We start from the raw sequence: 14257 nt of genomic DNA on the forward strand, positions 1-14257 counted from the left end.
AACATTCTAAATATTAATCTTATGTTTAGATGTTAAGTTGTTTGTTTAATAATTGTTGTCGTAGTTTTTAATATAATCATATCACATATTTATCGTTTTACAAAGTGGAAACTTATTAAAAACATTAGAGTAAACTGCCATTTTGGTCCCTGTGGTTTGGCCAGTTTTGCCACTTTAGTCCAAATCTCAAACTTATTACATCCAGGGCCCTATAGTTTGGTTTTTGTTGCCATTTTGGTCCAAATTTCAAATTTGACCAGATTTCCCATTAATGACCTGCTATTTTGTCTTTACCCTCAGGGGCATTTTGGTCAGTTTAGATTTATTATCTCTTTATAATAACTCATTTATAATAAAACCCTTAGATCATCATCTTCAACCTCATCTCAGACATCTCTCTTTCTCTCTCTCAACATAAAATCTGCTCTCTCTCTAAAATACCACCACCACCCCCACCATCGCATCATCCCCACCACCATCCCACCGCCGCCAACTCTGCTCTCTCTCTCTCTCTCTCTAAAATGACCTGCTCTCTCTCTACACTCGAAAACACATGGTAAATCGAAGCTCAAACGCTCGAAATCGAAGCTCAAACGCTGCTGGTGCTCAAATCGAAGCTCAAACGCTCGAAAACCCTAACCCTAAGAACACACAGATCTCCGCCTCAAGATCTCCGCCTCAAGAACACATGGTAAACCCTAACCCTATAGTGTTTGGCCAGTCGTTTTTTGGGTGGAGGTGCTCACCGGATTGAGAGAGAGGGGCGGTGGTTGCAGGGGGTGCGAGACGGTGGTTGCAGGGAGTTGCAGGTTCATCGGATGTGGTTGCAGGGGGTACGAGTGGGTGGTTGCAGGGAGTTGCAGGTTCATCGGATGTGGTTGCAGGGGTGCGAGTGGGTGGTTGCAGGGAGTTGCAGGTTCATCGGATGTGGTTGGTCCCTGTGGTTTTGGTAGAATTTTGTTGTTTCAATTGCTGATTTGGATTACTTTTATGTGATTCAGTGGATTTTTTTTTTTTTTGAGTAAACTGCGAGGCTGTGATGATTTCACCTAATCCGAGTCAAAATTGGGTCAACATTTGAGATTTTCCGCAGCTTGGCGTGGCAGAATCGGAGGAGGGCGAGTGCGCTTGCAACCTCTGTTTGCAGCCATGGCGGTTTTGATTTGTTGTTGGAGCCTCGTTTCTTTTTACAAATCGGTTTTTGATTTTCTTAAAGATGATGTTCTTGATTTTCTGGGTTTTGATGATGATGTTTGATGATGTTCTTGAAGATACAGATCTGAGCCTCGTTTCTTTTTACAAATCGCTTTTGTTTTTGTGTTGGTTTCTGGTTTTGTTCTGGGTTCTTGATTTTCTTCAAGATGATGTTCTTGATTTTCTGGGTTTTGATGATGAAGATTGACGATGTTCTTGATTTTCTGGGTTTTGATGATGAAGTTTGATGATGTTCTTGAAGATAGATGTTATTAATTACTGAAATGTTATAATAAATTAACATGGACCAAAATGCCCCTGCACTACAGGACAAAATAGGAGGTTGCAACAGTAAAAAAAATAGGGTTTTTGGATTTTGGACTAAAATGACAACAAAATGCAAACCACAGGGCCCTGGATGTAATAAGTTTGAGATTTGGACTAAAGTGGCAAAACTGGCCAAACCACAGGGACCAAAATGGCAGTTTACTCAAAACATTATAAATATATTTAACTACAAACTCGTAACATAATCCGATATATACAACACTATTTTAAAATTTACAAAACTTATTAAACTGTTTCCCGATTGCAACAAAAAATTAACCTCTCTATACATATTTATCGTTTTACAAAGTGGAAACTTATTAAGAATAATAAATACGTTTAACTACAAACTTGTAACATAATCCGATATATACAATGCTATTTTAAAATTTACAAAACTTATTAAATGCTTTTCCCGATTGCAACAAAAATTAACTTTTCTATACATATTTATCGTTTTACAAAGTGGAAACTTATTAAACATAATAAATATGTTTAACTACAAACTCATATCATAATCCGATATATACAACGCTATTTTAAAATTTACAAAATTTATTAAATGGTTTCCCGATTGCAACAAAAAATTAACTTTTCTATACAGCCCGTATACAGATTTCAAAACTAAAAACCCTTGTCAAACCTTCGAAACAAAATTATGCAAATATGTATACGGCCAGTATATAACTATACGTCCCGTATACATATAAAAACAAAAAAAAATTCCACCGCATTAAATTCTGCGCATAAACATTCTATACGGCCCGTATAATAGGGATGTGAAAATAAGATTATAGGGGTGTGGAAATAAAACAACCGTTATTTTGGAATGAGCGGGAGGTTGCTTTACAAGAAAAGTTAATTAAGTATAAATATTTCTTTTTCATATACAACCTTTTAAAACAGTCGCAACTTTTGCAACAGGTTTGCGACCACATCTCGTAATTGCGATCACACTAAACCTTTATATAAGCATATACGCATATTGATTCATCCAAAACAATAATAAATCAAAATGGGTTATACATTAACAATTCAAAAGCATAGCTAATAATTTTAGACATGAAAATAATTAAGGTTAGGCTTGTCAGTTTAAGTCGTGTGATAAATTGATCATGTGGTTGGAATCGGTTGATGTGTCTAACTCATTTAGTAGACATGTGTGTCTGACTCATTTAATAAATGTGTACTGTTCATATTATTGTAAAATCTAATGGGTTACCAACAAGACATTAAATAAGAGGGAAGTTCCTTATAGAGATATTTCAAAATGGAGTCTCCTTTAAACAAAATTCTTTTCAAAATGTGTCTTGATCACAAGTTTGATGAGCTGTGGAAATATGAAAGAAACCGAATATGAAGAGGATGAATATGAAAAGTTAGTTCAATAGGATTCCAAGACCGTCTAGCACAGTAATTCGTGATAATTACTAGGAAGATGGAATACAATATTCTTTTCAACATGTGTGTTGATCATAAACCCATATGCCCCAAACTTGTTTAAACAACTAAACCCATATTGGATCTTAAACTCAAATAAAAGCATACCCAACTACTCAAATTGTTAAATAATTAAGTAATGAAAAAGGCCAATAATTAAAATCCATTACAAATTTCTAACAATTGTTTTTTGTATTATTATCGTCTTTTTTATAGAAATGTTTACCATAAGAGACAATCCATATATTAAGTAATTTTTGGTGGTAATTTTTTTTTTCACCATCAATCATGAGACACCGGCCTTCCCTCTTCCTCCCCCTTCGAAACCATATCGCGTGCAGTCTATTTTAGTGTTTCTAATTGGAACCGTTAATTGACTGCACATTAAATACTCTATGCCTCACGAATAAATGCTCAGGAGGATGAATCGTCGGTTCTCCCCACACATATAGGCTTGTCTATTTGGACACTTTTGGTGCCCTAGACACCTCGTCTAGGCATTGAAATCAAGGGGCTCTGAGTGGGATGTCGGGCACAAAGTTTAAGGGGTCTACAAGCCTCGTCTAGGCCTAGACGAGGCGTCTAGCAGGTAGGTGTTTTTTTAGTTGAAAAATGGGTGTTTTGGTGGGGTAATTTGATTGTTTTTGGAGGATGATGTTTTTTTTTTTTAGTGAAAAAAGGTGTGTTTTGGTGGGGTAATTTGAGTTGTTTTTAAAGTTTTATTTTTTGTATAAAAATATTTTACCATTTTCAAGATGGGCCCTTTAAAAATATTCTATGGTTTAAATATTACATTGTTTTTAACATTTTACTTTTTCAAATATTACCATACCATTAAAATATTATATTGTTTAAATGTTATACTGTTTTCATCATTTTAATAACTGAATTCAAATTAAATATTATTTAACATTTTGAAAATTATATTGTTTCAGTATTATATTTCATAGTTTAGGTTTTATCATTTATTACCAAATATCGATTTAAGACAAACAATCATTAAGTAACCGAATAACTGAAAACAAAGTTAAATATGACATATATAAGATAAGTTTGTACATCCATAACAAAATATAAACTACAACTGAATACTAAATACCAAAATATGTACATGCCGCTGGTCTATGCCTCCGGGTCGGAATCTTGATATGGCTGCTGCTGTTGACGTGGTGCTCGAGGTGGTGGGAACGGTATGGTAGGTAACCCCTTTCTCTCTCGTCTATCTTGTGCCTCCCGAACTAACCAACCCACCAAATCCATAAACCTGTCAACGTCGGCTCGTAAACGCGGATCTTCTACAGCTCCCGGGGCATGACTTGGAATAATGTGTCGTGGAATCGCTGCTCCGTCTAAATCCACTGGAGGGTCCTGCATGACCGCTGCAGGATCTGGCGAAGGAGTTGCTATGGTGCACATGGGTGGTGGACAATTAGCCTCGCGGCATCCGAATCCAGTATTAGGGTTTCAAGGCGGCTCAGACATTGATCGTTGGAGAAGACAAAATAGTGAAGGTTTTCGACTTTGTTTGATACGTTTTTGGTGGCAGTGGTGGTTTCCCTTGAACCCTTCTTTTTGCTTGATCAGGTATTAAGGTTGCGTTCTAGGCGAAAGTGGTTGTCAAAAATTGTGGTGGTTGTTTAGTTTTACAAAGAAGATCCAAAATGTAGGCGTTCATCATTTATCTCATGAAAATTTTGTTGCAGCAGTAATTTGAAATGTGAGTTGCCAAAATAATGGAATCGGTGGGTGTTGGGTGGTGGTGGACGAGAGAAAGGGGAATATATATTATATAGTTTTTAAATTAGCTTGGTAAAAAGACTAAGCTACCCATATCTACCAGACTTATCTACTTACCTTACTTACCCTAAACCTTTAACAGAGTTAGTGCTAAAGGACAGATGGTGCAAGGTTTTTAATAGTTAAAGGATGATTCTTGTAATTTCAATAGGTAAAAGACATTCACTCACTGGAATTTGGTAGAAAGATAAAAAGGACAAAAAGTTGTAATTTACCCTCTTATCTATTTTAATGCTTTATAAATTAATCCATACCTATTTTGGTTATATTTTGTTTGGTTACAATTATCTTAAAATATGACCAAATACTAGTACCAACATCTCACTCGAACTTCAAATGAGCATATAGACCTATTCATCTAAAACAAAATTAATTGTAAAAGGTTATATTTTATTACTTATAAACCAGATGTGAGAATTTTTGACACAAAAATTATTAGGTTTTGGTTGGACAAGTTAACATGTTTTGTAAACAAATCATGTTTTTGGTTGGGTTGGCGTGTATACATATATTTAAGATGTATTTTCCTATATACTAAATGTGTGTAAAACATAATTTTACAAAACGGTCTGGAGCATGATGAAGTTGAATCCGATGATGATGGTAACCGCATATATGAATTTGGATTGCACTAATATTCGTAGGGATGCCAAAGTCGTAATGGTAGATAATTATTTTGGGGTTTTAGTGTGTTAAAGTTGAATTTGGTTTGATCTAATCTTCTTGGTCAAGCTTAATTGTTTTCTAGGGGTGGTGATATTGTTAGATGATGCGTTTGTTAGTAGAAACACCATTCAGTTGTGTTTGGATGAAGGCCCTCATGATAAATATAGGTGGCATGTCACTCATTTCTAATCCTCATGACCACCATGATCCTTCACATAGGTTGCATGTCACTCATCTTTAATCCATCATCTAAATCTACTACGCTAAGGGTGTGGTGATGACTCACATGGTTACCCCTTTATTTTTTAATTTAATTTTGTCTCAAAATCATCAAATGGGAGGGCCGTGGTAAACGTGGTTCATTCCACACGTAGTGGCGGACCCAAAATTTTTTCCATGGGGTGCAGAATATTTTTAAAAATTTTAGGCCCCTAGGTATATAAGTAAAAAATCGGTTCGTATAGGGTCGGTTCGGGTCGTGTTGAATAGGGCCGGGTCATGTAAAACAAAAGAACATCAAACTAAATTTATATAATCATTAAAACACATCAAACCTTGTTACAAACATAATTAAAACGTCGCCCCACAGGTTTTCAGGTTTCTCCGGTGAAAATTTTCAAGGGGTCCTTACCGAATGAGAACAAAGCCTTGGTTCGCGTGTCATGGGGGTGGCCGGATTTCTGGTTTCTCCGGCGAAAATTTTCAAGGGGTGTGGACGAAAAATTGCTAAGGGGAGCGAACGAAAATTTTAAGGGTTACGGACGGGATTTTCGACGGATAATACCACTAATTTTTTTTTTCAGGGGTGCGCCCGCCCACCTTGGGCTGGGTGTATGTCCACCCATGTCCACGCGAACCACCATCAATCAAGGAGGGGGTGTATCATATGATTAATGGTCCTATGTGGCAAATAATGTCCCAACCCATGCCCCCGCACCCATAGCCTAATTATGAATGTTTGACTTTACCTGACCAAATAGTCAAACTTGAAAATTACTTGTGCTTTGAAAAGTAATAAAACTGTGTAATTGGTTAACACATGTTCTGACCCAACAAGCCAATCTACATAAAATGAACATTGTACAAGTTCTTAAAAACCGGATCATTCTAGTGGTATGGAAAACGAGCCGATCCAATGTTGATCCCATACATAAGCAAGGGCAAAACCATAATCAAACTGGATATCCATGCATATATTAAGATGCTGACCCTTTAAACATAAGGTTAAAAACATAAGGTTAACTTTCTAAGGTCAAACCAAAGGACCAACAGATCCTTCCCTTCCTCATCCAACACAAGAATACAATGCAAAAAAGACAACAAACGGCATATAAAAGAGATGTCAATAACATTTATGTTCGCCTAAACCGCAGGTTCGGAAACAAAGTCTTTAAACCATGACAGCAGGTTCGGAAACAAAGTGTTTAAACCATGACATACGGCGGTTCTCATAAAAAGTTCTAATAAACTACTGTAGGAGATTAGCATTAAAGCATTCATGTGGGAAGTACCACATGTTGGTAATCAAACACCTGCCTTTAATTTTACTTTGATCACTATCCTTCAAACCAAGCCTTTCATTTCGCATCTGACGTTTGGCCCAAGTGTCAGGATTAACAGCAGCACTACTTTTCCAATCACCCACAAAGAATGCATTTTCCACTGTCGGCTTTTCTATCCGCATGCATTCCATTTGTTCAAAATCCATTTCATAAGCCTCGTACACATCTCGTGCAATACAACTCACCACATAGAGAGTTTTGCCCGAGTTTACAAACTCCGGGCGTAAGAGTCCCCGTTCTGGGAAATTCTTCATTCCAAGTAGCGTCAAACTGGGCATTGCATTGAGTCTCACTTCATATAAATGACAACTGCTGCTAATTGTATACATCTTTCCATTGAAAGAATGTATATCAAGGATGGGGAAAGGTAAGGAAAGAAAACGCCAGGTGGCTTGTTTACCAGATACAGAATATAATACTGTTTTGGTGAACTTTTGTGAGATCACAAGAACCCACTGGGATCTGGAGGGTGAAAAGACAAGGATACCCCTGAAGATTGATGGATTTGTATCTACCTTATAGGATCTGGGAAAATTAGGGAAGTGAAGTTCACACTTGCTGAGGGGATTCACAAGCCAGAACTCACAGGTTATGCTCCGGAAGAAGATCAAGTAACCGCATGTTAGACCAACACAAGTACTGCCAGTAGAATGGGGAAGAATGGTTTTGAATTTTCTTCCCTCAAAGTCCTCTAAATAGCACTCATTATTAGTGCTAGTAGAGAAAGATACTGACATGGGTCGTCTAGAACCCATAAACTTGTTTAGGTTAGCAAATGCTAGTGACCTCCAAGATTTGCAAACCCCGCTGAATGCCAAGAAATCTACGGGTCCAAGTTTCATCAAAATTGGTAAGAGCAGGTCGTGGTCAAGATTTGACCATGATGACAGACTACTGATGATAGAAGTCTTCAAACTCTTGCTGCTAGATGCATTACCATTCTGGTATCTATTCATATGCATTGTCTTTGCTGTTCCTACACTTGCAAAGTAAATCACATTAAATGAATGAAAAAACAAGAGATGCACATATGGTCATTTGATATAGGGAAGATAAACCGGTCTTGTTTTATAAATTATGATATTATGATTGCATATTTGTCAAGATGATATTGATCTAACACGATTGAAAATTTAAGATGGGATTGATATAAATGGCAAAAGTTATGCACTCACCAACCAAAAAGCAAAGAAACACTTTGAAGATTTATTGTAAACATCTTCATAAAAATCTTTCGACAACCCACCTTGAATATAACCATAACTGTAAATATATGGTTATAATAAGTTGCCTTGGTTAGCTCATAAAACTCTGTTTGCAAATATGAATTGATAATTTGGATATTGGTCTAAATCTGTAAAGTGAAAAATAAGGTAGCAACAAGTTAAGAGTTTCTATTTTCATAAATATTTTTCCCTGTAAGAACAACACTAAGGTTGTAACTATTTGAAGCTTACTAATTCCATGTATATATGTTTCCCTATGACAAAATTGTAAATCAACAGAAAATAAAACATTTTTTTTCTCTTTATTCTGCTATAATTTGCAGTTTACAGTGTATCCATAACACATAGAACTTCTAATCACCCCTTACCAGAAAGATGACAATATAAACCCCCTACTCAAGGTTGTTTGCAGCACATTACCCTATGTGAAATCAATTACAGATTTTCATGCAAGAATGAAACTGTTCATGGTTTACAAAAATAGGTAGGCGCCAGTCGAGCGGTGGGGCACCGATTAGCGATTAATATGACTGGAATTTTATATGTGTGTATATAGACACACACGCAAACAAAACTTAATATATAACTTTTTAAACTTATTAATCTATTGGAATTGATAGGGTTTGGAAAGAGTGAGAAGTAGGCAATCCTTCCCTCTATCTATCCCCAGGGATATAGAGACTGCTTTGAGAGACACCCCCCCCCCCCCACCCACCCAAACCCAACACCGATAACAAACAGTTGACAAACAACCAAAACTAGATAATAAAGAAATAGATAGCTACCGGATAATACAAGAGGGGTGAAGGAGAAACATAGTAATATAAGAACAAATTAATATATAAAGTCACAAGACTACATATAAACATATGTGCAGAAGTACAATGACATGCAAGGAAGGAAATATAAGCCTCTACCACATAGCTAAGACCCAAATGTACCATTTCTTAAGATTCCTTAACCTTAATCCTATGTCTCTACAAACCCTTATCCTGGATAAAGTCCTCATAGAAGTGCGGCTCTAGCAAATCCTCCCTAATTGGATTGATAAGTATAGTTTTTCAAATACTTCAAAGATTTTGACTAATTTAAACCAAATTTGATCGATTTTGACTGTCTTTGACCGATTTGTAGTTTTAGGGGTCAATTAGATGAAATTGCATCTACAGCCCAGCAATTAGCAATTAACCGGCTCCTACAACCGATTTTACAGCACTAGAATTCTTAAAAGCGTTAACTCGTGATAGAGCACAAAAACTAATTTTTCAAACTTACCACGTGTAAAATCCAAATAATAATGTTGATTAACCAAATCAAACTGATTAGATCACACCGAATCAACTAAAAGCAAAAACTTAAAGCAGATTAGACTAGGTTAAACAAAATTTAGGCATAATAATCAAATTTGGGAATAAAATATCTGATATGTACACTGAAGTAAAAAAGAAGTTACATTGAATTTGTAACAATCAAACAAGATTTTGTAACCCTAAATCTGAGATGAAACAAGAGCAAAAGGTTTTAACTGAGAAATCTATGAAAGATAATTCAACAAGAAAAAAGGTAAACATTCAACAAAAAATGAGATGGAAGAACATATACCGGAAATTGCAATCACGTAACGTTGAAAATGTAGTGGTTGATTGAATAGCCGCGACAACAACAAATAACAATGAGGCAAATTAGGGACACACAAAGATAAGATACGAAATTGTATATAAAGGAAGGAACCTCCTCTACGTAAACCCTCAGGCCCAGCGGGCTACATATTGGACTATAACATGAGCAAATAAATAACAAATAATCTAACACACCACCACCACTACCATCAACAACAACTATAGTTATCGATAATGAATAGCGACAAGGTACCTATATGCTACGTAGCGATAGCGATGAAGTAGCACCTTAGAACACAGAGAACATAGTGAGAATACAGTGGGTTTGTGTGAGTGTTATCTTGTCTTATCCTTTGCAAACAAACTCTTGAGGTTGTGTCTAATAGCAAGGATAAGGTTACTAGATCCTCCTCTAGGGACCTACAAGTGGTATCAGAGCCTAGGCACTCATCCTTGTTAAAACCGAGCCTAGTGTCGTGTTTTTCGCACAAAATCATTGAAGGTTTGGTAACTTTGTATGTGTTTGAAACTGGATTTTCAAGTTTGTTTTAAAAGATAAAATGAGTTAAAACTTTTCAGAAAGCTTGTAGTTGTTTGCAAAAAAATTTCACAAAAACCTTGTTTAGACACATGAAGACATGTTAAAACTTGGGTTTTTCTTAAAATTTCCTGCAAAATTCTGTTTCGCCATACTTTCCGGTGAGTTATTTTAACCGGAAAAGTCACCGGATTATTGTTGGTTTTGATAGATTTTCTAGAACAGTGCAAATCTTGCTTTTCACCAACTAAGAAACCTATACTCTGTCACTTCAAAAGTTTACCAACTCTTTACTAACTTTTACAATTCCCATACCTGCGAAAAACCTGTGTTTCTGTGCTGGTATCTCACGAAAAACCCATTCCAAACATTGAGTCAACAAAATCTATTCTGGTCAACGAAATATATATATTTTTGTCTGTTTCAGCGAAGAACAAGGCCATTTTCAAGAAGAACCAGTTAGTGGATTGTTGGATGAAATACCCAATATCTCAGTGGACTTAAACTTTTTATTGGGCCTATCTTCTTCGTGGGTTTTTAGAAATTTTGTGGGCTGAGATTATTCACTTCTCTATTAGGCCTCACCTATTCTTCATAAGTATCAGTGTTTGGGCCTCTCATCTTTGGTAGGAATTAGTATATTGTACGTTGATTTTTTTTTAAACAAAAATCTCACAGTGAACTTCTCTATTTTTAATTGGGCCTCTATTCTCACGAAAGACCCAACTGTGAGTATCATATGAGATTTTGGCCTTGCCACTTAACTATTATTCATCCATTGGGCTTTTAAGAATTAGTGGGTTTTGAGCGTATTTTGTTTTTCATTGGTTTGGGCTCAGTAAATTTAAAGGTCCACGAAATACTCACATGGTTATTCGTCATCTAGCTCTTCGTGGGATATTATTCGTGGACTAATATTGTTCGTGGACTAATATTGTTCGTGGAAATTAATTTTTCTCAGAGGGTTCACAAGATTTCTTTTAAGTGTTTCAAATTGGTTATTTTTAGTCCACTATGAGTTCTGACTGGTGGAGTTGGAAACCTGATCCTAATGCGGATATGTATACGAGTAAATGTTCAGGTCCAGTCCCCTCATGGGCTCAGACTCTCACGTCTTCGTCATCAGCACAATCGAGTTCAATTACAGTAAATCAGTGGGCTTTTGTTACAAACCAAAACCAAAGTATTCAAAGTCTTCTTTTGAGCGAAAATGAAACCGGTAGTAACAACCGCCCACCAAAGCTCATGCATATGAACGAGTATCCCAGATGGCAAGAGAGATTTCATACGTATATTCTTGGGCAAAACACGGAGTTGTGGTTGTCTTTTAACAAGGAATTCGATCAAACACTTGAAGAAGCCGGTTCAACTGCTGCGACATTTACGGATCTTTCTGTCGATGATAAAAAGACAAATGATTTAGAAAAGAAAGCATTCTCAATTCTAACTCAAACCTTAAACAAAGATATTTATCATAAGTTTGTGGGATTCAAAACGACAAAAAGTTTGTGGGATGCACTAAAGGCAAGAGGTCAAGGAAATGCGTCGTCACGCAAACTGAGACATGATCTGCTCAAAAAGGAGTTCGACGGCTTCATGTGTATGGAAAGGGAGTCGCTGGGAGACATGACAAGTCGATTTTATCATCTGCGGAGTGAGATGGGTCATTTTAAGGTTGCGGTAACTCCGGAAGAGGTTGTCACAAAGTTTGCCGACGCATTGCCAGCTCAATGGAATGGTTTCTTGGAAATTCTAAAGTATAATGGCACGCTAGCTACAACCAACATCCATGATTTCATTCAACTCTTGGAGAACAAAAATCAAGAGGAAATCAGGAAGGCAAAAAGAGTGCCGGTACCACAAAATCCCGAGATGTACTAAGGAAATTGTGGAGGTACCAGCACGGTTGCAAGACCTGCCCAACATGCTCAACTACAAACAACTTTTGTCTCGAGCACCGATATGTATGGAACACCACAACCAGCAGCTTTAGAGCAAAGCTATCAGTCTATTGGAGTACCATCATTTCTTGATCCAAACTACAAAGGTCAACAACAAGCTTGTTATGGAAACACTTCATCGACAGTCAATGCTGGTCAGTCAACTAATCCAAACACAGTTCGGCTAGATACTTAAAGTTTCTCGAAAGTAAGTGTTGAGGTGGCAAAGGAACATATGGAGTTTCTAAACACTTTGGGGAGCGCGTACTGTGGGTTGGTAACAGGGCAAATTGGGAACATCAATTTGACTCAGGAAGATTATCAGCAATTCGATAAGGATGAAATGGATTTGATGGATATCAAGTGGGCATTTGCTAGTGCAGTGAGGTGAGCAAAAGACTTCATGGAAAGAACTGGTAGAACTAGCTTGGAAAGTAAGGACACTAAGTATGGGTTCGATAAACAAGCGGTCAAGTGTTTCAACTGTGGTGAACGAGGCCATTTCAAACGTCAATGTACGAGGCCAGCTCAGCATGGGAACCAGAATCCGTTCAGAAATCAAGGCAACCAACTGAATCAGAATCAAAACAGGAATAATGAACGTGCCTTGATGCCTACAATCAATACTCATCAGGCAAGTCCATCAAACAACCGAGCTCTTGTGGTACAAGTTGATAAAGGTTGTGACTGGTCAATTCAACTAGGTAGCGGTGATTAGGGTGGAAGATAGTAGACCCATAACCCACTTCCCCCAAAGGCACGGGAAAGCCATTTGCTCCAACACCGAGTCTAAGAAGCCCTAATTGATCGAGTCGAAAGCCTTTTCAAAATCCACCTTGAATAGCATTGCTTTTCATTTTGTTGTTTTGGTCCATGAAACAATCTCATTGACCATCAACAGACCCTCTAAAATGCTTCTTCCTTCGATGTATACATTTTGTGTATCACTTACCACTGACCTAATCACATTTTTTAGTCTAAAAGCAAGTATTTTGGATATAATCTTCGAGATGCACCTAATGAGGCTTATGAGCCGAAAATTTTTGATGGTTTGAGGATTGGTGATCTTCGGTACAAGGGCAATAAAACTAGAATTACAACCCCGACTCAATGATCCATGCACATAGAAATGATCCATCACTCGGTACAAGTCATCTTCGAAAATATCCCAAAACATTTTGAGAAATTTAAAAGTGAACCCATCGGGGCCGGGAGCCTTGTCGTTAGCACAACTCGAAACCGCTTCTTTAATTTCTGATTTTGAGAACTGCTTCACAAGTGAGGCTGATTGTGTGAAAGTGAGTTGCTTGAAACCATTATTGATAAATTTCGGCCGAGAGTTAGACTCTTCCGTGAACACTGATGAGAAATAATCTTTTATACCATTTTCCAGTTCCTCCGGTTGCGACACCCAAACCCCATCAAAACCCGATTGTTTTTTGGTGACCTTTGATCATGCCATGGAAAAAAGATGAGTTTTCATCGCCCTCTTGCACCCAATTCTCACGTTCCTTTACCTCCACATCCTAGAGAACCATGCTTTCAGCTTTGAGGTCTAGAAATTCAACCTTGTTTTTAAAATCCTGAAGCAGGTCCTTGTTCTTGGCTTTGATGCCTACACACCAAGGCTTGATGGCGGCTTTAATTGCCTTGAGTCTAGCAAGCAATAATTTATCTGGTGCATGCAGTGTTGTAAAAGTCGCTAGGCGGTCCCTAGTCGGCCGACTGGGGAGTTGGGAGTAATCGGAGTACTCGGAGAGTAATCGGGGAGTACGCGGACATGGTAAATATAAAGAAAATTAATTGTTATATATTATTTATGTGTTAAAATAAGCATAATTCATGTCAACTGAGTATAATTTAAAATGAAACATGTTTAAAGTTCAAATATTCTGAATACAAGTCCGACTAGTCTGAGTACAAGGCCGAGTAGTCCGAGTACAAGGCT

The 14257-nt window shown here is 37.2% G+C and overlaps 1 protein-coding gene across 4 annotated transcripts; it reads right to left on the reverse strand.

Annotated features, from left to right (window-relative positions):
• Positions 1–6727: 6727 nt before the first annotated feature.
• Positions 6728–10793, reverse strand: LOC110917795. Of its 4 annotated transcripts, none has more exons than XM_022162244.2 (2): positions 10685–10793; positions 6728–7962 (listed from the first exon to the last, which is right to left on the reverse strand). In XM_022162244.2, exon 2 carries the CDS (start codon positions 7946–7948, stop codon positions 6893–6895), a length of 1056 nt encoding a protein of 351 aa, XP_022017936.1. In that variant the 5' UTR covers positions 7949–7962; positions 10685–10793; the 3' UTR covers positions 6728–6892. The 4 variants fall into 4 exon arrangements, with proteins under 4 accessions (XP_022017936.1, XP_022017935.1, XP_022017934.1 ...); XM_022162243.2 differs by lacking the exon at positions 10685–10793 and adding an exon at positions 10085–10650; XM_022162242.2 differs by lacking the exon at positions 10685–10793 and adding an exon at positions 9815–10650.
• Positions 10794–14257: the final 3464 nt, after the last annotated feature.

Source organism: Helianthus annuus, chromosome 16 (assembly GCF_002127325.2).
Source record: "Helianthus annuus cultivar XRQ/B chromosome 16, HanXRQr2.0-SUNRISE, whole genome shotgun sequence".
Lineage (NCBI taxonomy): Eukaryota > Viridiplantae > Streptophyta > Magnoliopsida > Asterales > Asteraceae > Helianthus > Helianthus annuus.

Bases quoted from the DNA above. Each gene is read 5' to 3' on its own strand.
- LOC110917795 (XM_022162244.2), bottom strand. From the start codon at position 7,948: ATGCATATGAATAGATACCAGAATGGTAATGCATCTAGCAGCAAGAGT.